General features: G+C 44.1%; 2 protein-coding genes across 10 annotated transcripts in view; one reads left to right on the forward strand and one right to left on the reverse strand.

The window, feature by feature from the left end:
* Tnni3k (TNNI3 interacting kinase) overlaps nucleotides 1-24,162 on the reverse strand; it is a 263,899-nt gene that overhangs the window by 54,890 nt on the left and 184,847 nt on the right. For 7 of the 9 annotated variants that reach the window (XR_013052441.1, XM_042280190.2, XM_006974909.3 and 4 more), the window contains one exon: nucleotides 17,208-17,317. The exons of the other annotated variants lie outside the window; for them this stretch is intronic. Coding sequence is in view for 6 of the 7 variants with exons in the window: in XM_042280190.2 (XP_042136124.1) it covers nucleotides 17,208-17,317 (110 nt within the window). In the remaining variant the exon portion in view is untranslated. The remainder of the gene's footprint in view (nucleotides 1-17,207; nucleotides 17,318-24,162) is intronic. 9 annotated transcript variants of the gene reach the window in all.
* On the forward strand, nucleotides 36-13,339 carry Lrrc53 (leucine rich repeat containing 53). The gene is made up of 4 exons (XM_042280223.2): nucleotides 36-123; nucleotides 2,291-3,106; nucleotides 7,135-7,647; nucleotides 10,432-13,339. The coding sequence occupies exons 1-4, from the start codon at nucleotides 36-38 to the stop codon at nucleotides 12,702-12,704; spliced, it is 3,690 nt and encodes a 1,229-aa protein (XP_042136157.1). The 3' UTR covers nucleotides 12,705-13,339.

Below are 24,162 nucleotides of genomic sequence, written 5' to 3' on the forward strand. Positions count from 1 at the left end.
TCTTCTCAGGCGGATGGCTCCTACCCCTTGCCTTCATGTTGCGGGTGACAGTAGCCTGCCCTGAGTCCTGTCTGGTGTGCACCCAAGATGTAACCCTGTGTCAACAGCTAACCTACATAGTAGGTAATAAGCTCATAGCTCTACACAGCAGTGAATGGTGTAGCCAACAGACTTCTTGCTATGCCTGTACCTGTACTACGCTGTACTGACTACTCTGAGGTCATCCAGAAAGAGGCACCCTCCAAAGGAGCAGGCCTTACATCACTAGGGGACTTGTACATTTACTTTATTTTCTGTCCCTAGTGGTTGCAACCAATAAGACATTAGTACATTCCAGATCAACTGAGATTTTTTATGATAAAAGGTTATTTGTACCTCATAAAGCTACATACTTAAAAGCGAAGAGAAGAATTTAGATTATGGATACTGCTTTTGTCCATACTTTGTGTAGATTTGAACCTTACCATCAAATGAAGGAAATGTAAACGATTCTGAATACTGAACAGCAATTGTTCAGCATTCGTAAGGTTAACCAATGTACCAGCAAAACCGATTATTATCAAAGCCCATCTCATTTTGAAAGTCTGGTCTCTCTTTCTCTCTCTCTTTTTTATCAGTCGTAAATGAGCTGTAGAAATGCTAACAAGAAGTGCTGCCTGTATTCATTACATACTGCTTGCTTAAGTCAACAATTTAATAAGACACCTTATTAACAAATTTGAGGAGAATGTGATTTACATCCTGATATTCATGGAAGGGATAAACAGGCTATAAGCTCTGTCAGTGGAAAATTTTCAAAAATGAGACCAAGTGAAGGCAGAGTGGAGGGAGGGAATTTCATCCATTTCTAAAATCCCAGGACTGTCTGGGAATTTGGAGGCAGACCCTCTCATCTTGTCTGAAAGAGGGGAGTTTCCTGTTGTGGGTATCTGCACTGCTCCTGGTCAGTGCTGGAAACAGACACTATGGATGTGCTCCCATCCCATAAGCAGGCTTCTCCATCACTCTGCTTTGTGATATGTGTGTGTGAGATGTCAGAGCTGGCACCTGCCCTGCACCGTTGCGCTTTCCTGTATCCTTGCAGCCAGGATGCCACCCATGTGGGGCTAGACTTCATGACCACAGAGTCAGAAAGGGACTGGAGAGTTTCTGTCTCCTTGCAGATGAGAGAAATCAGAGCTTTCTCAGTGAAAGTCTGAAATCCCCAAAGCACTGGGTACCCACCAAACAAAGAACTCCCCCAGCTCCTCTCAGACAAGATGGTGAGAGAGACAAAATGCCAAACTGGCCAGAATTAATAGAATTTAAATAATCAATAGCACGTGCTTTAGAAAGTGCCCTGATTTAAGCTTCTGTGTGCTGCGGAGAGAGAAGCAATTCTTCCAAGAGAAGGCACTCTGAGCTGCCTTTGTCTTTTACATTTTTATCTCTTTGTTTCAACCATGCAGTCTGAATTTCCCAGGGGAACTGGGATTTGCTTCCTCTGTGGCTGGTGGTTCTAATATCACCTTCAGACCTCCTGGGGACAATGGGCTCCTTCATTCTCATGATACTGTCATCTGCAGTCAAAACAACTTTAGCATGATAAAGATGTGTTACAATAACTCCTGATTACAATGCATTTTTATTGAGTTAAAATGCTTTGCTTTCTAATGACAGAGCAGTGATGGCTCAGAGGTGATTATGGGAAGGGATTTAACAGTTGGAAGCCCTGAGTACCACCTGTCATCACAGGATGGACTGATATCAGACAGGAGGCCAAGATGGCCTCTACTGTAATGAGGACCCTGCTGACAGATCCTCCAGCTGTCTGGAGAGACTCTAGATCTGATCAAGTTGACATCTGATCAAGTTAGCCTGCAGCAGAAAAAGAAAAAAGGAAAGAAAGAAAGAAAAAAGAAGCTGAGTTCACCGAGTTCCTCCCCACTCCCCACACCTTTTTGCGGGAGGGTAAAAGAAATAAATGACTTTCTGGCATAAATATGCACTGTTGACAAATGCTGTTTCGGAGCTGCATCCGGCAGCTCTGAGGTTGGGGTGGAGGTCCACAGGGACGGCAGTGCTGGCCCAGGTCAGGCTCAACCTCCGAGGGAGGCCTAAAAAGTGTGGGTGAGCCCCCAAACAGTGAAGTCCACACACCGAGGAACACATGGGTTTATTTTCCTTCAATGAGCGTATTCCAGAGACAGGAGCGGGTAAAATCCACCATTCCTCAAACTTGCAATTTTTTCCTTTTAGCTCTTCCCCCTGTGCACGCACCTATCTCTAGCTTGTGTTTTCTTCCCCACAGCGGCCCCTGAGACCACCAGGGTCCTAATCCTTATGGACGGACACCTCTCCTCCGTAGAGAGTGCCAACCTGACTCTCCTGGTTAACCTGGCCCTGCTCTCTCTGAGCAGAAATGCTATCTACGGAATTCAGGAAGGTTCCCTGCATGGCCTCACCAAGCTGCAGACCTTGTCACTGGGCCACAACCGCATCCCCAGTTCTTCTCTGTCTGACCACACCTTCAGCAAGCTGAGAAGCCTGCAGGTTCTGGTGCTGAGCCATAACGTCCTGCGCACCCTGAGAGCAGCCTGGTTCCGGAACACCAAGGCCCTGCGCCGACTCCTGCTGGATGGAAATCAGATCACCAACCTCACACAGAGTTCTTTCAGAGGCGCGAACCTCCACAGACTCAGGCATCTGGACTTATCCAACAATTTCATTTCCTTCATTGAGAAGGATGCCTTTCGGCCCCTGCCCCAGCTGCAGGAAGTGGACCTTTCTAGAAACATGTTGGCTCACATGCCGGACGCCTTCACCCCGCTGAAGCAGCTGAGCGTCCTGAGCTTGGAGGGGAACCAGTGGAGCTGCACCTGCGACCTCTACCCGCTAGCCCGCTTTTTAAGAAATTTCGTGAAGTCTCCGGTTCGCATACTCTATAACACGAAGGACTTAAACTGTCAGGTATCCCCGCCAGCTGAGGCCGCTGCAAAGAGCATGCTGAGGCTGTCTGAGACCAACTGTGACTCCAAGAGTCACAACCTCACTCTGGCTCTAAAGGACAGGCGTGGCCTCCTCCCAGGGCAGGACGTGGCTCTGATGACTGTGCTGGGCTTTGCAGGTATACCAGGGGAACGAGGGCCCCTTCTTTACCCCTCTAGTGCATGTTCTTGGCGTGTGTGAGTCTTCTCCACAGGGAGAGCCTCCGGCAGGTTGTGGAAGGGAGAGGTTGGTGAAGAGAGGTCAGTAGACCCGGTACAGGCTGCAAGCACTTCCTGTTTAACAAGAGCAGTGCAAGACAGATGGGGCCTGAGAATGAAGGACTCCGTCCGGGTGCAACTAGTATACTCTGGAATAACTAACCTAACTTGTTACTTAGACTTCCTTTTATCATGACCGTGACACAAGATTAATTTCTCTGTTTCAGTAACCACTCGCCACACAGTACTGGTGTGTTGGCTAGGACCCTAAGAAAAAGTTCAAAGACCTGGTGAGCAGTAGACTCTTCCCTTCACTCACATCTATGCATCTTCCCTCTCTGTAAAAGTCACCAATGGGGACAGGAGAGATACCTCGGTCTGTAAAGACACTTGCTTCCAAGTCTGATGGCCTGTCTGCAGGACCCACACAGTGCAGAGAGACAACTCCTGTGATGTCTGACCGCCACACGAATGTCCATGGCATACTCACCACCCAAATATCCTCTCTCTCTCTCTCTCTCTCTCTCTCTCTCTCTCTCTCTCCTTTGTGTGTGTGAAAAATAAATATTTATAATTTTAAACTCAGCATTACCCATGAGTATGGAATTTTCAAAGGCTAAAGATGTTGTACTTAAACATTTGCCAGTGGGCTTTTCCAGAACCACAAGAAGGTGTCATCAGGACATCTGCAGGCACCTCACATACAGAGCCTGTGGGCTGCAGTCACTGAGTCACTCAGCAGATGACTGCAGATCTGAACCCTGTCTCCCCTCGACAAGCTGTGCGCCTCAGAGCAAGCGACGTGCACAATGTGCCTCTGTTTTCTCTTTTGCTGGAGGGCTTTGTATTCTTTGAGGATTTGTATTTTTCCATCTCTTTCATACACTTGTCCCAGGCCAACAAAGGGGTAGATATTCAATTTTTAAGAGTAATAGAATTTTAAAATGCATTGGCCACCATATCTTGCCAGATGAATGATGTACAGTACTGCCATTAATTGAAATTTCCTGAGTGATTTATTTCTCTGTGTGTTTTAGAATGATCTCAATGCACAGGGTAATGAGGAGCATGAGTGTCTGTGCTTCTGATTGTGTATGTGGGCACATGCACATGCATCTCTCTGTGTGTCTATGTGTCTGTCTGTGTGTTTCTAATTCTCTCTCTCTCTGTTTGTGTGTATGTGTCTATGTCTGTGACTGGGTGTGTGTGCATCCCTCTGAGTGTGCCTGTGTGTATGTCTCTTCTTTTGTTTGCGATTGCACACACATGATGCTCTCTATCTGTAGGACAGAGGCTCACCAATGGTGCCTAAGACTGCGTGGTGGATTCTTTGCTGTAACCATTATTGAGAAGAGGTTCCAGGTGAATGAATGGACACCAGCTCGCTGACTCCTGGTTGTGCTTCTAATGGAAACTGGCCGATACGGTGACCACCCAGGAGCCATCGAACTCCCTCAAAAGGGAATCCAAACTTCCCAGAAAATCCAGCTCCTTTGACGTCTGTGTAACAACATCAGTCATTTAAAATTCAAAGAAATTTACTACAAATGACAAAAGCATCCCAGTAGCAGCAAATTTTCTGATGTGCCCTGGTACCCAGTGGATAATTGACATGTACTCCAGAGAAACCCAGGCAGCTGAACAGCCAAGTAACAGGCCACACAGCATGAAGCAGGCGTGTTCACGGCAGCTCCTGTTCAGCTTCCCACTTCCCAACGAGTGTTCTCAACCTTAAAGAGGAAGGGATCCCATGAACATTTGCCAGTCTTCTGCCTATAACGAGTTTCAACACACCAGCTCTGTAGGGCACTGTTTGGGCGATATCACAACACAATATCTTTTACAACTATTTTTAGAACGAGACACTTAGAGATGTGTTTTGTAAGGGAACAGCTCTTTATCTATATAGATGGGCATAGGTTCTAAAAGATTCCAAAATCTTTTTAAAATAACAGGAAGCTTAAAATATATGGGTCAATTCTGGCTCAGAAGCCCTAAAATTCTCAAGAAAGGTGTCCAAACAGAATTTGGGAGTCCCCTGTCTCTGACTGCCACTAATAATGTATTATTGGCATCTGACTGACTTTTCCATGGGTTCTGGGGGTATCTGACCTCCAGTCCTCACACCTGCAAGGCAGGGGCTTTATCCACAGAGCCAGGCTCCGAGTCCAGTTGGAGGATTTTTGCCAGAAATTTTTATTCTTTTTAACTTGTTGCCACACACACACACACACACACACACACACACACACACACACACACACACCCCTATTCTTTCAAGTTCAAAAGTATGTGCTCATTAATAGTGTCATTGTGAAGATAATGAGGCACGTGCAGCCAACTGCTTAGTCTCAACCACAGCTTTCATTTCAGAGTGAGGGACTGGCTTGGCCAAAGTCACACAGCAAGAGCAGACCTCTCTGCCAGCCTGACCAGTACCAGGTCTTCCTTACCACAGATTAGATTCCTCACATCAGATTAGACAGTGAAGTGATTCTGTTCTCAGAATGCTGAGAAGAATTCTTTCTGTCATAGTCAACAAATGTTCCTGCAGTACCATCCTTGTGCCTGAGTTTTGGGCTTTGGGGTAGGGTGGTGAGAAAGACTGCAAATTTCCTGTTTCTGCACAATCCTTCATTCTGGCAGAGGAGCACAAATGCAGAGCAGGCCAAATGCAGGCAGCATGGAAACCATAACCCACCATGTGGAACAGTGTCAGAATGTAAGGAACAAAGGAGGCATGCATGGTTGGCAGTTGGGGATGGAGCATGACTCAGAGATGGATTCACATATCTAGGTGGCTGGGAATGCCATTTGTCGAGGTGGCAAAAGTGAGGTAGACGTCAGAAGGACTTCATTCAGTGTTGCAAACTTGGGCCCCTTTCGCTTTTGCTCAGAGGTCAATCTATGTCTACCTAACACACAAAATGACAATACCAGGCCTCTGAAACTAGAAATCATCCCTTGTGGCTCACAGGAAATGCAGAATCCTTTTAAAAGGTGAGGGAAAACAAAACAAAAAATGAAGCAACCAAACAAAAACCAGAACAACACTGAGGACTTGGGAGGCACTGATTTAGATTTTAAAGGACAATTAAATCAAATAAGCAGAGAGAGACGATGCCACTAGAGTCACAGTGAACACAGCAAAGGCTGAAGTGTCCTTAAGACAAGTGAATGTTGGAAGTATCAAGCTTGGAGGAGGAGGAGGATAGAGAGAAACTCAGGTAAATGAGGAGCTTGATCTATCTGCTGGCTGGATGCCAGTTGTGATGAGTCGACAGGACTGGGTGAAATGAGCCAGAGGCATGCGGGGTCAACTTGTCATTGAGGATTAGGGTTCTGAGACTTTCAGGGTGTCTAGCAGCTTTTATCTTCTTTTATTATTTATGACCATACAAGAAAGTAAACCGAGAATTAAAATGTCTTTTTCATAAACTAAAAATAATCCTTTTATGTTGAATGAAGTGCAGTTTCTGAAAAAGCTCCAGGTGTTCTTATAATTGTTATAAATAATGTCTTGTGTATGTGTGTGTTGTGGTGCAGGTCTGTCATGTGTGCACAGCTGTGTGCACATGGAGGCTGCAGGGTTTCTCCCTGAGCCTAGAGCTAGCCTGGCAGCCAGCAAGCCACAGTGATCTGTGCATCTCTGCCTCACATAGCTCTGGTGTTGCAGTGTACATGTGACCACACTCAGATTTTCTCCTGAGTGTTGGGGATTGAACGCAGGTCCCAATGTTTGTGCAAAAAGCACCCTTACTGAGGGAACCATCTCTCTGACCCTATAATTCTTTATATACAAACTGCAAAGTAGAATGAAGTCAATTAACACAGACTCTGTCTGGCTTGATGGTTTTTCTGTGGCGATGGATGCCTCCTATGCCTTCACATGTGTGAGAGTCACATTTCTCCCATGATGCTCTTCTAATGGTCTTTCTGTTTGTCACAGGAGTCGTTGGTCTCACATGTGCAGGGTTAGTCATATTTAACTGGAAACTCCAACAAGGCAGAGCAAATGAACACACATCCAAAAACCTTTGTTGCAGAACCCTAAATGAATCCCCGTGTGCTCATGAAGAAAGAAATGGCCGTGCTGTGGGATGCTGTAACTGCCACTTAACTCGGGAAAATGAGACAGAGGTCATGTCCAATGTGGGCCTCAGAAAGGAAATACCACTTAGACAGGAGAAGAGGCATCAAGCAATGCTGGCCTCCACGTCCATGGCCCTGGACACATCATTCAAAAACCTGAAGGGGAGAGACCATGGCCCAGACAGGGCTTGCTCTCGCCCGGGCGAGGCACTGCTACCGGCAAGATGCTTGGGGTCTTCTGGGAACAAGAAAGCTCTTCATGATGCAAGCTCAGTTACAAGATGTCTGAAGACAGATGAAAAGCTAAGCAACTCAAAACACGGAGAAGTCCAGGCTCAAATCCTGCTGCAACACGGAGCGAGAAAAATAGGTGAGCTTGTCTGTTAGAAAATCCCACTGTGCTTAGTTTTTCAGAAGAAGGAACCTTTTTTCAATTTCTCCAGCAGAGACATGCTATAAAATTCACTGTAGTCTTTTCTTCCTTTTCTGAAGATAAAAGGTACTGGGAGTGTGTGTGTGTGTGTGTGTGTGTGTGTGTGTGTGTGTGTGTGTGTGTGTAAACATGCACATGTACATGTCTGAGTACCTGTTTGTGTATGCATGTTCCTGTGTTAGCCGATGTGTCTCTATAAGGGGGAGTGTGGTTCCTGTGTATGTAGTGAGTGTGAATCTTTCAGTATGTGCATCTGGGTGAGTTGTTGATGCTGCCTCCTCATCCTTGAACTGAGCATTCCTCCCCTGCCTAAAGAATAAATTTTGAGGCCCAATACCTAAGGATAGTTAAAAAAGGAAAGAGGAGAAGCCTCTTCAACAGTATTGCTAAGATTTACGGGAGGGTGTGTACCAGCTTTCATCCCAACGTCCCCTGAGCCCTGACGTCGATCTGCAGTAAACAGCCTTCCCAGAGCACAGCACTTGAGAAGAACGACCTCTTAATGCCAGTGATTCATTTCAGGAATGGTGTCAAGAAACACACTTCGCTTGCTGAGCTGTCAAGGATGATAACTTCTCAGTTCTGGGAAAGTCAGGGCTTAATTCATTGTCCCACATTGGGAGCCCAGTGAACCTGGCCGTGACACCCACCTGCTGTCCAAGGGCAATGCCAGTGCTTACGTGGAGGCAATGAATCAAGCATCTTTCCTTCCTTCCTGAGTCCGGGGCAATGCTTCTGAGCCCTGCAGTGCAAACTTACACGGCTGCTCAGGAAGGGGCTCTGCCACTTATTTCAACTGGTTTGGAAGAAGCAAGGTTTTCTATTGGAAAATGAATGACAGAGGAGCCATGGGAAGCACTTACTGTGGGGATCTGGCCCTAAGGCTGGATTTGGGCACCACGGGATAAGAATGAAACTATATTTTATTTCCTATGTGGCATAAAGCAGGACGTGAGTTTATCTGACTGCGTTTCTTGCTGGTTCCTTGGGGCTGATGGTTTGATTCCAGACAAAGATGGCCAAGAAAAAAACAGCTGCCATAGAAATCAGAAAAGATTGGTTTTACTTTATAAGAAGTGAGGACTTAGCCTTTTCATTTCCTTTAGCTCTTGGCAGTTTCCAAAGCCTCGCTTTGTCTGTCTGTGGGGAAGTTCTACACACATGGGGATGTGGCTGGGTAACCCTCTGTAGCACTGGCTCCTGGCTCCTATGGGAACACTGGTCTGTCACATCAACGGTGACCTTGAGGAGACGCCTGCAGTTCTGCAGCATCCTGGGGTGGGAGGGAAGAATTCAAGGGAACAGTCAAGGTCATACTTGGTCCTGTAGAAAAGTCTGGGTTTATGCCTTTAGCATGGGACTTAAGAACAGACCCCTGGGGGGTGGAAAAGGTGCTAGAAACCATCTAGTTCTTACCTTCAGTTTCTAGAACTCTCTGAGAATCTTATAAAGACCATCTACTCTTTCCCTGTACAATCTTTACACTCATATACAGTTCCCATTTAATCCAGCCTTCTCACACCAGCGTATTTCTCATGGTCACCCACAAGGTAAGCCTTAGGGTAGGTATGGTGACATTCTAGCCCAGGGCTTATTTCACCTCTTCCTTTGCCCTAATAAATGGAAGCTTTTTTTCATTTTTTTCTCTAAATAAAACAATTCCATGAAGTAAGTGGAAGCAGGCTTGTGAGGCATAATTCTATTCATTGTGGATAAGAGTCAGATAGACTGGTCCAAGTCCTGATGTGTAACTGGGAAAAACATCAAACATCTAAGTGCACCTCTTGCCCTGTTCTTCTGCAGTAGACCATGGCTCTTGTTACTATCAAATGAGATAATAAATGTATAATATTTAGCACATTAACTAGTACTTCTTCTTTTTTTTTTAAATTTATTTATTAATTATGTTCAGCCTACACGTATACCTGTACGCCAGAAGAGGGCACCAGAGCTCATTATAGGTGGTTGTGAGACACCATGTGGTTGCTGGGAATTGAACTCAGGACCTCTGGATGAACAGCCACTGCTCTTAACCTCTGAGCCATCTCTCCAGCCCATAACTAGTACTTCTTATGAACACAACTAATATTAGGTTTTCATTGATATGATTGAATGTGTATTATTAATAGTATATTTACCTATATCATTTAAAAGTCACAGACAGATACTGCTCCCAGGCAATGTACCAAATCACCTACTTATTAATAAATCTTTAGTGGATATTGCATTAAGTTGCTGGAAATAAAATAAGATATGGCTTTCTGCCTATAGTAAGGCAACAAATTTTTATTTTTGTGCTTTGTTACTCTGAGGCCTGAACATTGCTTCATATTTTATATAGATTTTCCAAATTTGTATTCTAAAATGGAAAATGAATAAGAAAGAAACTTACTATGCCACTTGAAAGGGATTCAGATGTCATTCATCTTTAAGGTAACCATGACTAAATCTAAATATGAGTTAATATGAATGTCATTTATTTCCTAATACCACAGTGTCTAAGTCAGTGTTAGTTGACTGACAGGTGGCTACAAAGAACACCATTGCTAACACATCAAATAGCCAAGGGTCCTCTTTTGTGTTGGCAGAAAATTAGGAAGTACTCAGGAATTATAATAATTAAAGAATCATATCACAATTTTCATAAGGTTTGAGGCTTCTGGTTGATTGGGATACTACAACTATGCCCAGTGGTAAATTCCTGCATTTATTGTTCAGCAGATATGAGCAGCAGCGACACATTTAGAAGCAGATATGCGACATCCTCATCTTTGGCAAGAGAGAGTCTTGGGAAGCATTTAACAGACAAATCATGGCAGCCTCCAATGGGAAAAGGAAACAATGCTTCACAGCCACCTGGACAGAGATTTTTCATCACCAGCCCATCCTCTAAGCCATGGGAGCCAGAGGAATGTGCTGTGGGCAGGATCTCCCACACACATAGAGTGGGATATGATGATTATTGTGGCCTCTTAAAGCAGAACAAGCCTATGGATTTTCATCCCAACACTTCCTTTACCTGCAAATATGTGTCCTGGCATGAATTTCAGGATTATATGAAAGAGAAGAAGCCAGATCACAGAGAACATGCGAAATCTGAGAAAGAGCAAATCCAAATTAACAGAGCAATAAAAAAATTCCTCAGGAGTCGGGAGAACAAAGACAAATCGAAGTTGTCAGCAAAAATCAAGAAGGCATATTCTAAAAAGAGGGTTAAAGTCCATGATCCTGATTTAGTTGGGGGAAACAGGTTGGCAATGTCAGCAAAAACACCAGCTTCCGGGAGACAGCTAGAGAGTGAAAATCACCACCAGACTTCTTTGGATCTCAAAAACTGTGCCAGCCTGGAGGAGGTCAAGGAATCAAGAGAATGGTTTCCAGAGCAACAGCTTTTGAAAAAGAAGAGACTCAAGCAATCCCATCCAAGTGAGAAAGTAAAGGGAAGGAACTTAAGGATAAAGTTAGATCTGCACCCCTTTGGAAAAGCTAGGGTCCACCCGGAAGAGTCCCCACAAGAACTCCCCAAAATACATAAACAAACAGGATTACCTCCCAAGAAGCTAGCTAGAACTTCTGAGAGAAAATTCAGAGCAGCACCCTTGTCTTTTGTCAGTTCTCAGCTGCCAGATAGGAGCAGTCATGCTAAACTCACTTGTTCAAAGATGCCACTGGAAAGTGCCCCACAGCAGACCCCTTTCCAGGAAAGGAATGGCCTCCACAGAGCTGACAGCTTGTCTGTAGGCAATCTGGGCTCTGTGCAGAGTGGCTGCTGCCCAGCGGGCCACATTCCTAATGGAGGCTCACCAACAGTGCTTCAACCTATAACCAGGGTTCCCGAGCAACAGTGCTCACTCCCCCTCTTCTCACCTGCACAAATAGAAAACGCCACCCAGCTACAAAGAGAAGCTGTGGGTCCCTCCCCAGCCCATCTGGGAAATGGAGAGAATAGAGTTTTATCATCTCAACACTCTAAGGGAGCTACTGACCATGTGATCATGGTGCCGACTCAATACACAGACCAGGACAAATTTAAGGCCAATGAGCTAAACCAATTTACTTTGTCCCTCAGTGACCAGGTAGTCAACACCTTCAGCAGGGGTCACAGTTTAGGTAATAATCAAACTTTACAGCAGGAAGAGCAAAAATTAAGCCATGAACAGCTTGGAAGTGAAGAAAAACCATTAGTGAGTAAATCCGAAATATTACATGAAAGTGTGGAAAGTTATATTATGGATGGGGAAGGAACTGATGGAGGAAACAAGATTCCTCCATGCGTAGAGGATTGTGACTCCTCTCCTACTGCCTGGACACAACCCCACAATAACCTGCCATTTGTGATGCCACATTCTATTCCACACCCAAAAGGAACGGAACTTCTCAAGGAGATCTGCTCACCTCCCAATAGAAGCCAGGCCCTTGGCCAGTTACACAACAGCAGCAGAGGTGGAACTGGTACCAACAGTGCAACCCTCAGAGACAATCACGAGAAAGCACCAGGGACGCAGGCAGTGGGCCAAGAACAGAAACAAGCACTTGATGAGAGAAAGGCAAATTCTAGTGTAGTGAGTTGGGAGACACAGCTGGCTACCACAGATGAAAGACAGCAGCCATGGGAAGGCGAGTGGAAGGAGAAACTTGTAGTGTGCTATCCCGGGCCTGACAAGGAGATAGTTTCCATTAAAGACTTGAGTAAAGTCAAAACCATCATGCTGCAGAGTGAGGCAGATCCTCACACTCTCAACCACGAGTCCCATTGTAGAGACCCTGGAGAAAACCAACCAGATGTCAGTGCACACAGAGACGATGCTGGGACAGTGGGCATGCCAGGAGCTTCTTACCATTCTGGGGAGTTGAATATCATTCATTTTGAGGCAGAAAACGGGGTGCCTCTAATTCCTCACAGAGAAAATGGAACTGAAAACTCTGCTTACCAACCTGCATCACACCCACCATCTACTGAGGACTCAATTCCACCACTTTTAGAAGCTGAGTAGCGAGTCAGAGACAGCAAACTGCATAACATGCCTTTTCTGCTTAAGCTGTCTTCTGAAGGATCAAAAACACCCCTAGCCTTTGTGTATGCTGAACACACACTGTTTAGGGCATAAATCCTCAGTAATTCTTCATTTCCAGTGTAATAGAAGTTCATAGTCTGTTGCAGCACAAAAATGGAAGCTGGAGCCAGGAGCGTGCTCCCCATGGTTGAGTGAGCAGACTCCTTCAAGGAATGGGACAATGAAAACCTTTGCCTCCTCTTGGAAAATCAACTGAAGATTTAAAAAGCCTCAAATGAATGAAAGATTCAACATGAAAAGGACATTTTGTATGTGATGTATATTTTATGGAAATTATTATGCATGTCTCAATTAGTGCTTATTATTACAATTTTGCTTTCCACACCGATGATTATATATTCACGTGTGCCTGATCAGTGTTCCTAATTAGGTGTAATGAAAATTCAGCCATGTTTGTTAATTGTACTGCATAGTGGTAAATTTTACCCATTTGTAATTTCTCTGTCGATAATTTTCTTAGATCTTAAGTAGAAGTCTTTAAAAATCTGCTATTCGTCTAAGAGAAAAAAAAATTGAGGATTTCCAAGCCAACTGTAAAATTTGAAAAATCCTGAAAGTCCAGAAGAGGGCAATCTCATCTCCCTTCCTTTCAGAAAGGCAAACAGGTTTCAAAAGCAACACAATGGCTCAAGAACAAAAGGAATTTTAACGAGCTTTATTGCCAATTGTTATTAATATAAGGCTTTGAAAACCAAATAAGCCATTAACGGGAATCTTTGGAGGTTTGCTCTCTCCAGTTGAGCTTGCCACTGCTGTTTGCTGAGAGCACCCTCCTTGCACAGAGAACCAAATGTGCTTATAAATACTGGATTTGAAAGCAATGGTGAATAAACCTCTTTACTGACAGTCACATTTACCTGAAAACTGCAGGTCTAGTCAGGCAATTTATACTGATACCCAGTAAGACATGCAGCCTATGCACTCACAGAATGGAAGACAATACTTCACACTGCCTGGTGGGGGTAGGGGGATTCCACAGAAACAAGCATTCCCCTTCCCATCTTTGTATCTGTCCCAGACTCTGTCTTTTTAGCCATATTTGATATTTATAATATCAAATAACAGATTGCTTGGACATTGCAAACACTGTTTGGTGCTCCACTTCTATTTCCTGCGTGGCGCTGACAGCAAATGATGAACCATTCTCATTTTGAAAGTCCCTCACCCCTTCCTCTGTCTTGCCGAGTGTCAGACATCTCTGGCTCGGTCTTCGCCCTGTCTGTTTTCATTTGTCCTCTCTACCTGGGCTTCACTGCCATGTCACCCTCCTCTCTCTCCTGATACCACTTCATTGTGGGAAGTACCTCTGAGGCGAGAGGAACGTCTGCCTTCCTGTATGGTCGGGTTCTTCTGTTCTGACTGACAGATGGGGTGATGTTTTTGTCTCTCTCTCTATCTCTCAGTTTCTCAATGTTTGAAAAGTGCTGTCTCTGTAATGAAGGGTCCTTGGCCTCGTTCTCTCTCCTTGTCACCACCAGTGTTCCAGCTATGCAGGGGCTAAGCCTCCCCTTCCTCACTGGCTGCCTCTCAGAAGGCAGCAGAGATGGCCCCTGCACACACACACTGTCCTTTCTTCCTTAGGGTGCTTCCTTTACAATAGACCTCGGGTTTATGTGAGTCCTCTGGGTCTCCATGGCAACCGCACAGGTGCCAGTTATAATCAACTGGATCACAGTGCCAGCAGCCCCTGGGCTGTTCTGATCTGAGAACATTTCTTCAGTTTTCATGCTTTAGTTTGTCTCTACTGGGCATGTGTTGCTAGGGGGCTTGCTGGATGTGCAGTTTCAGGTTCCATACCAGGGATGCTCTTTCTGCAGGGTGAGGATGGCGCCCGAGAATCTCTGCTTCCACACACACACCACGTAGAGTGAATAGTATGCTGCCCACACAGTCAAAGATAATTCAAAAATTATTTCATGAACAGAGTTACACGTCAAGGTTTCAGTAAATGATGAGAAACCCTTTATACCTAAGAAATTTATTTCTAAAACAATTATTCTGGTTTATATTTCTTTTACCACTCTAGAGACAAAATTAAAATTATCTACAATTTCATGTATAAATTCATATTGCAGTTTCTGAGGCTTTCCAAAGTCTGACATTTACTATCTATGAAGCCTGCTTGGTCTACATCACAAGTTCTAGGCTAGCCATGATTACACAGACCTTGCCTTTAGGACAGGCACCAAGACTACACAGAGAAACCTTATCTCGAGAAAAACAAAACCAAACAGACAAAACCAAACATACTTTCTTGTGCTTATGTTACTGACTAGAAATGCCTTAGTCTGGCTAGACACTTAAGCCAGTACCACGGCGTTTGGAATATTGGGGGTTTGGACTGTGTAATGAATTTTGAGAGAGTGTCTAGGGGTGACATTGAAGAAGTTGAAAGGGGGGAGTGGAAAAGATGTCAATACTCATATCTGAAATTCTCAAGAAATGAATGTGAAAATGAAGAAATGGGTGGGAGAACATGGTGTTAGTCTGTTACAGCTAAAAATCTTTATCAAATGGTACCTGGCCTGGGGGTTTAACCTGTTAAACTAGCAAACACTTCATCTCTGTCCCCTACTTTCTGGAGTTGATTTGGTGTGCACTTTCATAGAGTCTTTTCTTCCTTAATCTTGACTTCCCTCAGCTCCATGGACAGCCCTGCTCCACTGACTCCCTAGCCCCACCTCAGGTCAGAGTAAAGCAGGAACTTGATAAACTAATTGTTGAAGAAAAACAAAAATCAGAGTCTTGATCCCCGGTTCCCATCATCTTACCGCTCACCCTAACCATATGGTAAGGACCCTCTGGGCACTGTAAAGACCAAAGGAAAAGCAGACCATCATAGTCATGAAGCAGATGCCAGGGCCAAGGCAGGACCCAGCTGAGTGAAAGCCCAATATTACTAGCAAGTTGGTGTCTCTGCTGTTCAAGGACACCTTGCCTCCATCTTCCTTTCTGAACCTACAGCCTGTATCTTGTGCTGATAAAATTCACTCCTTAGTAATACAACTTTTCCACTAAAGCAATTACCCCTGCAAGCACGCGCGCGCGCGCGCGCGCACACACACACACACACACACACACACACACACACACACACACACGCACCACGAAGCAAATAGATCCCTTTATTGATATTTCATGTGAAAACTTGGTACAACTCTCTTCCTACAGAGAGAAGGGAACTTTGGATAAGGCACTCTGTACATTTATCTCCAGGTAATGCTCTCAAGATCACATTGCAAAACCAGGAAAGGTCTCCTCAAACTATTTCAAGTCATGTAATTTTAATATAAAACTTTACAGAGACCAGAATCTAGACACGGAATGGGAGGCACCAACATGAAGAATTCCGTCATTTACTCTACAGAGACTGTGTTTTTGAGCATTTCCAACCTGTGGTTCTGAGTGCTACAGTTATAACAATGAACAAAACAAGACCAAACAAACCAAACAAACTCTGCTTTTGTGGTGTTAACCTGCCAATATGAGATGATTCTAAATTCAGTACAGCACACATCAGATTGAATGGTCAGAAGAAGAGGCTGTCCTCTGACACACTCAAACCACATCCTGTGCGAACTTCCACTTCTCTTCTAGAGGCTTCTATGGACATAGTGGATTGGGCAATGACTTTTGGGTGTTGCCTTAAAAAGGCCAATCATACCTTTTCTTTCAAATGTCTAGAGCAGGGCTCACTCTGTCTGTCCTTCGGGGTGCTTTCTGGAATAGTAACAGACTCACTTTGTCTGCTTTCTTGCGCAGAGGTTTAGGGAGAACAGCCAATCAAGGTTGTTGAAGAAAAGGCAAGACCAGATGTGCTGTCCTGAACAATGAGAGTCTTCTAGCATTTACATATGAATAGCTCAGAACAAGGTCCACTGCCCTCTCAGAGAGACCCATGGTGTCTTGACCAAATTCGAGCAAGAGAGATCCATAGACACTGCTGTCTCCCAGTGTAAGCGAGACAGTGAAGACTCACCCTATCTTTTGAGAACACAGGGAACAGGAGCTGCTGTGGCTGGTGCTGCCAGATTCAGGCAGCAGCTGAAGACCTTGTCCCCTGGGCTCTCCTGCAGGCTTGCTTCATCATGTGAAAAGCCATCTTGAGTCCATCTTGTGCCAAAGTCTTTTCTCTAGAAAAGGACTCAGTGTGACTCAAGCTAATTAAACTGCAGCTGACATGGCCGTGTGTCACCTCTCAATCTCAGGTCTCTCTCTTCCTAAACAGCTGTGAGGAACAGCTCAAAGCTACAGAGAGGCAACACAGTAATCCAAACTGCTCAGGCCTCCTGGTCATTGGAGACACAGGCCAGTCTCCCTACCATGCTCTTTCGACACACGCCGGACACAGGTGTTAGAGCCACAGTCTGCGATGGGCTTTGGAACATCACACACTTTAGAAGAGGAAACAAAGTCACTCACTTCAGGACATGCATTCCAGCCCCGCATCAGCAGAGATGAGATGGGCTTGGGGATGGAGTAGCCGATGGGAGGTCTGATGTGGTGGTATGCCATGTCTGCCGCTGCAGCTGCTGCAAAACAAGGTTGTAAACTTCACTTTCTTATTCCAGAAATATTGAAAGAGACAAGGCTCATCCAAAGGCAACGTGCATGGGATTCGACAGGACCTCTCCTCTGACTTATGAAGGAGAGGTGATAACTCACACTGTTTACCTTTTTTATTTCCCATCCATTCGACAGCTGGGTCTATGTAGTGAGCAGACAGAATTCATGGAGAAAGAAGGGAGCAAGCAGTTCAGGCTACCCAAAGCACACAAATGTACATAACACTATAGGAAGTAGACTAGAGGCCAGACTGGACAAAATTCCAGTGTCAGGTCAGCAAGACAACCGACTGGGTGGGTAAAGGTGTCTGCACCAACCCTGACAACTGAGTTTGATTCCTGAGACCCATGGGGTGGAAAGAGAGAATTGCCTCCTGCAAGCCGCCCGCCCTATGACCTCCATGTGTGCTCCATCACATGCTCACATGCACCTTTGTTCACCTAAGTAAGTGTGATAACAATTTTCAAGGCTTCACAATGTCTTAAATACAAGGTTAATGCATTTATGTCATGCACCATGATGCATGGATAACCACTGGACTTTACATGTCTGAAGACATCTGTATTGCTTTAGAAAAATGTATATTAAGTTTAATTTTTTGTTTTTGTTTTGTTTTTCTTTTTTATTAAGAAATTTTTTTATTTATTTTATATACCAATCACAGATCCCCCTCTTCCCTCCTCCCACCCCTCCAGCCTTCCCCCATCCCACCCCACCCTGCCATTCCCTCCTACAAGAAGGTAAGGCCTCCTATGGGGAGTCAGCAGAGCCTGGTACATTAGAAGCAGGTCCAAGCCCCTCCCCCTGCCTCAGGGCTATGCAAGGTATCCCACTAGAGGTAGTGGGCTCTAAGAAGCCCGCTCATGCACCAGGGATGAATCCTGATCCTACTGCCAGGGGGCCCTTAAGCAGATCAAGTCTTGCTTATGCAGAGGGCCTAGTCCAGTCCCATGGAGGCTCCACAGGTGTTGGTCTAAATTTCATGAGTTCCCATTAGTTTGGTTTGGTTGTCTCTGTAGGTTTCCTCATCATGATCTTGATGCCCCTTGCCCATAGAATCCCTCTTCTCTCTCCTTAACTGGACTCCTGGAGCTCGGCCTGGAGCTTGGCTGTGGATCTCTGCATCTGCTTCCACCAGTTACTGGATGAAGGCTCTATGATGACAGTTAGGGTAGTCACCAATCTGATTACCAGGGTAGGCCAGTTCAGGCACCCTCTCCACTGTTGCTAGTAGTCTAAGCTGGGGTCATCCTTGTGGATTCCTGGGAACTTCCCTAGCAGCTGGTTTCTCCCTATCCCCGTGATGTCTCCCTATATCACGTTTTGTTTTTCGAGACAGGGTTTCTCTTTGTAGCCTGGCTGTCTTGGAACTCGCTTTGTAGACCAGGCTGACCTGGAACTCAGAGAGATCCAACTCCCTCTGCCTCCTGAGTGCTGGGATTAAAGGCATGTCTAAAACACCTGATTGTCTAATAAAGAGCTGAACAGCCAATGGTGAGGCAGGAGAAAGGATAGGTGGGTCTGTCAGGCAGAGAAAATAAATAGAAGGAACATTCTGGAAGAAGAAGGAGCAAGAGAACAAGGAGAGGAGGATGCCAGTGCCTAGCCACCCAGTCACACAGTCAGTCATGGAGTAGGAGTAAAAGTAAGACATACAGAAGTAAGAACAGGAAAAGCTCAGAGGCAAAAGGTAGATTGTAGTGGGTAGCCATTCCAGCCTTGATCTGGAAGTTCCAACCCCCATTGAGGGTTTGATAACTGTCACACCTACAAGGTAGGGTCAAGAGAGGACCCTGAAGACTCGAGATCCGGATGCGCCAGCTCTCTTAGTCCTGGACCCTGGATGCTGGAGGTAGACCCAGCAGAGTTCTCCAGAGAACACCGCCGGACTGTGCCACGCCCTTCCCCAGACTCTGTAAACTATCCATTCACTTGTAAGTTACCCTGTAGCATGAATCTTAAAAGGTCTTATTAATAAAATCAAACCTGAGGCCAGGTATTGGGGTGAATACTGGAAGATCAGAGAAGCAGAACAAGCCACAGCTAACCTCACCTTGCCAGTTCCTTAACTGATCCTGTTTCCTCAGACTGGAAGCTTCTGAGTCCTCATTCAGAATGAATCTCAGCTGAACTGCTGCTAGGAGCCTGAAAGCTTAACCAGCCAAAAGCTTCTAGTTTCTGGTTTTCACACCTTATATATCTTTCTGTTTTTGTCATCATTCCCTGGGATTAAAGGCTCACTTATTGGGATTAAAGGCGTGTGTCACCATGCCTGGCTGTTTCCAATGTGGCCTTGAACTCACAGAGATCCAGAGGGATTTCTACCTCTGGAACACGAGGATTAAAGGTGTGTGTGCCACCATTTTCTAGCCTTTGTATCTAGAGGCTGTTCTGTCTCTGATCCCAGATAAGTTTATTAAGGTGCACAATATTTTGGGGAACACAATACCACCACATTACCCCACAAAATAAACCTTCCTTTTAACTATGTGGGGTGGCCTTAATAATTCCACCAATAATAGATGGGATAATTTAAGTTAAGAAAAGCTAGAAAAAAACAAGCCAAGCTAAGGCCAGGCATTATAATTAAGAATAAGCCTCTGTGTGTGATTTATTTGGTAGCTGAGTGGCAGGCCCCCAAAAGAGTAAAAGAGAAAAAAGAACCAACAACACTTCTCTTCTCTCTTTTCAAGCACTGATTACCACACCCCCGGAAGAAAGTGATTGGCTTTTTTCATTAAGTGTTTTTTTTTTTTTTTTTTTTTTGTTATCAAGCATCATGGTAGATATAGATATAAATTCAAGATCTCTCAACAGTCATTCAAAGCAGGTACTAATGTCTGAGCCCAGGATAAGTTTGTCATTCTTATCTTTAAGTAATACCTCATAGTTATTGAGAGCTTTTATTTCAGAGTATATCCTTTTTCTATACACACAATAATAGAAATGACAAATAACATATGCTGCTCTGTTAGAGGCTTAAAGGTGCTCCACCCAGAGGCAGGGGGGACTTGCATGTCACTCTGCATTCTGGCTCTATGGTAATGCAGTATTGACTTATATCTCACTGGCTTTGAGATATAACTCTCAAATGACATCTTCTATACCAAACATGCACTGAAATCTGTGTATCCATCTAATTCCAGTAAAGTTACCCTCAGAGTAACTTAAATTAGTTGCTTTTTGGATTATTCTGGATCAAGACCCAGTTTTATCAATTGTAAAATTAATACTCATTCTGTGTAGAAATTGAGAAAATTAAGAAATTAGAAAATATATAATGTTATTATTAAAGAAGAAAACTATTCTATCCATATAATGAGTTAAACTGACCATAGCCATCTCATGCTGAGGCTTTTTTTTTTTCTTTTCTTTAAGATTCTGATATCAATTACAGAGAGCTATTGTCTGCTTCTTTGCTGTGAGTCTGGAAAATCAATTACAGGTGAATGATCTTTGTCAAAATATTTGTTAAACTATTTTGAGAATTTCTCCTCTTTTCCATCTATGATTGAGCCTATGTTGACATATGATTATGTAGTTCCTTTTACGTAAATTAAAGTATTAAGCAATTAAGCATTTTCCATGTTATTAAAACTATGTGTTAACACATTTTAATGACTGCATTTACTGTGATTTACTTAATCACTTCTCAATTTTGGGTTATTTGAAATTATTCAAAGAATATTTTTAATGGGAATTTCTATATATTATAGATTAGACATTTATGGTATATTAAGGGGTGAAAATAACTTGTCAAATGACATGAATACTTTTGAGACTAGCTCATATTAGTAAGCTATTTTCTAAATAGTTGTATTAACTAATGATCTCACTAGTGAGTGTAAAAGATTGTTATCACCACCACTGTGCCAGAGGAAAATCTTTTCAAAAGGCAGCTCTACAGCTCCTTGTTGTTTAGATTATTCTTATTTATCAAAGCATCTTTCCTAGCTCCCGAGGTAGGGTACTGGGAACCCCTTTATTGCTTATTCTGGACTTTCAGTTCTCCCAGGGATCAAGTAACTCAGAGCCTCCAAGTCAACAGGTTCTTACCACTAATTTTATGACTGCAGTCTGTTACCCAGTGACTGGATAATACTGACCCAGTACCAGGAAATGCACAGAAATCAGTCCAGTGAGCATGAACAGGTCTCCCGGTAGGTGGAGAAGGACTGTCCTCGGAATGGGTTAAACTGACGCCTGTCTCCTGCAACTGCTTTAGAAGTTCTTTCATATTCTGAGATCAAGCATGAGAATAATTTATTTTCATCTGGTAGTGTGTCTGAAAAGTCCATTTTGATGAGTGATTTTTGTTTCTTCACTGTTGAAAGCAGATTCTGCAAGCCTTTGGAGTTCACTCTGCTTTACCCTTGGTCATGAGGGTACTCATTATCACCTCCACTTGAATGTCCACACTGTAGCTCCAGGGAGGTTGTAGAAGTGCAAGTTGCCATTTTTAGATGGTTGTTCAGTCTTGCCTGTGGTCAGACTGCTCTGACAGCTGGGAAGTCTCCTGGTACTCAGATCCAGGAAGTGATTGTCAGCCTATTCATCAAATACATTTTTTATTGTTTCAGAAAATATGTTAAATGATTTATGAAATTGTTGGTTTCTGCTTTTGAAAAGAAAACTTTGCCATTTAAAGAGAATAAGTCTAAATTTAAAAACAAAAGCAACAATTAGCTGTGCAATTATTTTTAAAATTCTACTCTCAGTAAATGAATTTATTGAAATGTAACTAGCATGCAATGTATAGAGCTGGCTCCCAGACCTCTCTGCAGTGATGAGATGTCCTTCTGCACTGTACAGAGATGCCTACTGGATCTCTCTGCAGTGATGAGATGTCCTTCTGCACTGTACAGAGATGCCTACTGGATCTCTCTGCAGTGATGAGATGTCCTTCTGCACTATACAGAGATGCCTACTGGATCTCTCTGCAGTGATGAGATGTCCTTCTGCACTGTACAGAGATGCCTACTGGATCTCTCTGCAGTGATGAGATGTCCTTCTGCACTGTACAGAGATGCCTACTGGATCTCTCTGCAGTGATGAGATGTCCTTCTGCACTGTACAGAGATGCCTACTGGATCTCTCTGCAGTGATGAGATGTCCTTCTGCACTGTACAGAGATGCCTACTGGATCTCTCTGCAGTGATGAGATGTCCTTCTGCACTATACAGAGATGCCTACTGGATCTCTCTACAGTGATGGGGATGTCCTTCTGCACTGTTCAATATGTAAGCAGTAGACTGTTGGGCACTTACAATATGGAAATGTAAACTGAGAAACTGAATGTTTAATTTGTATAGTTTCAATTAATACAGTTTTTAAATAGCCATACTCAGTCATCTCCATATTGAACAGCACTATTCTAGAAAATAGTTTTTTTGACTCATATTATCTTGAGCAATGAGACTTAAACTTATAATATTATAAGTCAGCCCTAAGGGTCTCTTCTGCCAAAGAGCCAATTAGAGGTCTTGAATTGTTCTATGTCTATCAACACCTGCTCAAGATAGAGAAAACGGTCATTAGTGTCATCTCTGAAAAACAGGTCACATACACCCAGTGACAACCCTCTTCCATAATTCCTATATCAAAAAGTACTTATGGGCCTGTTGAGATCACTTGGGTGGTAAAAGCTCTTGTCACACAAGCCCAATGAGAAGTTCAAATGCCAGAACCTAGAATGGAAAGAAAACTGGTTCCACGAAGTTGTCCCGTTCTCCACACAGCTGCCAGTGCTACCCTCTTGCACCCACACTCGTACACAGGATAGTAGTAAATTAAAATGTCTAAAGGCATTGAATAGTCTATGCAACTGTAAGTCCAAGTGGAAATCTGGTATATTATTTTCAATAAAGTGTGGTGAGCAAATGGGTCATTAAGAAATTAATCACTGCAATCTCTGATGCCTTCATGTTTAAGTTCTACAGCATGGCTTGTCTTGCTGACCTGCTTCTCTTTTGTGGAATCTGTTGTTCTGGACATTGGCATAGGTGTGCTCTATCTTGCATCCTTCCTGGACACCCCTCAGCCCCCACTACTGAGCTGCCTGGTTATTTACCTGCCTCTGCACCACAGTCACGAACCTGTTGAGGTCAGGGCGTGTCAGCAGAGCATAGTGTAGAAACTGGCAAAACAAGAATTCAAAAAGATACCAACTGAGCGGACAGAGATGCGATGAGACAGAGTGACACCAGGAGTGCTTAGTCCAGCCTTTTTTGACTCCTCAGCATCCCATGAATGAGTGAAAGGGTGGACTAATGTTAACTGTTATTAAACTCATTATTATGCTTCAGAAGAAAACCCAATGCCCAGCATCCGGAGGCATTGTGGGATGAATATTTTGTCCAGTGAGCTATTAAATTACAGCATAGAATTGTTGAGACCTCGTGGCAAACTCATTCAATAATCTTTTGATGAAGGCATCTGCAAACAAGCATCATGGCCTGTGAAGAAATGCCCTTCGTGGGGAATTGGAGGCCAGACTCTGAGGCTGGCTTTGTTCTAAACTCCCTGGGAGAGCCAATTAAGCAGTTTGTCTCAGCAAGTAATAATTTTCCTAAGCATGAGTTTCAGCGGGAAGAGCCAGTTTGATGGTGACAATTATGGGCTCAGGGCCTGGGCTGTGTCCTCACTACAATGTGACATCAATGCCTGCCCTAACAGAACCCAAAGCACAGGTTTCAGTCCTCGCTGACACATATCTGAAACACCCAGCATGATGTTGACTCCCGATAAGTGTTAACAGCCGCTGTTATTGAGAACAACAAATCTAAGAGTTCAGCAATCCTTTGTAATCTGA

Source organism: Peromyscus maniculatus, chromosome 6, assembly GCF_049852395.1.
Source record: "Peromyscus maniculatus bairdii isolate BWxNUB_F1_BW_parent chromosome 6, HU_Pman_BW_mat_3.1, whole genome shotgun sequence".
Taxonomy (NCBI): Eukaryota; Metazoa; Chordata; class Mammalia; order Rodentia; family Cricetidae; genus Peromyscus; species Peromyscus maniculatus.

Excerpts from the sequence above, each read along its gene's own strand:
- Lrrc53 (XM_042280223.2), top strand. The coding sequence starts at position 36 with ATGTTGCGGGTGACAGTAGCCTGCCCTGAGTCCTGTCTGGTGTGCACC. Across the intron at positions 124-2,290 it reads ACAGCTAACCTACATAGTAG|CGGCCCCTGAGACCACCAGG; the intron begins GTAATAAGCTCA and ends TCTTCCCCACAG. Across the intron at positions 7,648-10,431 it reads ACACGGAGCGAGAAAAATAG|ATATGAGCAGCAGCGACACA; the intron begins GTGAGCTTGTCT and ends ATTGTTCAGCAG.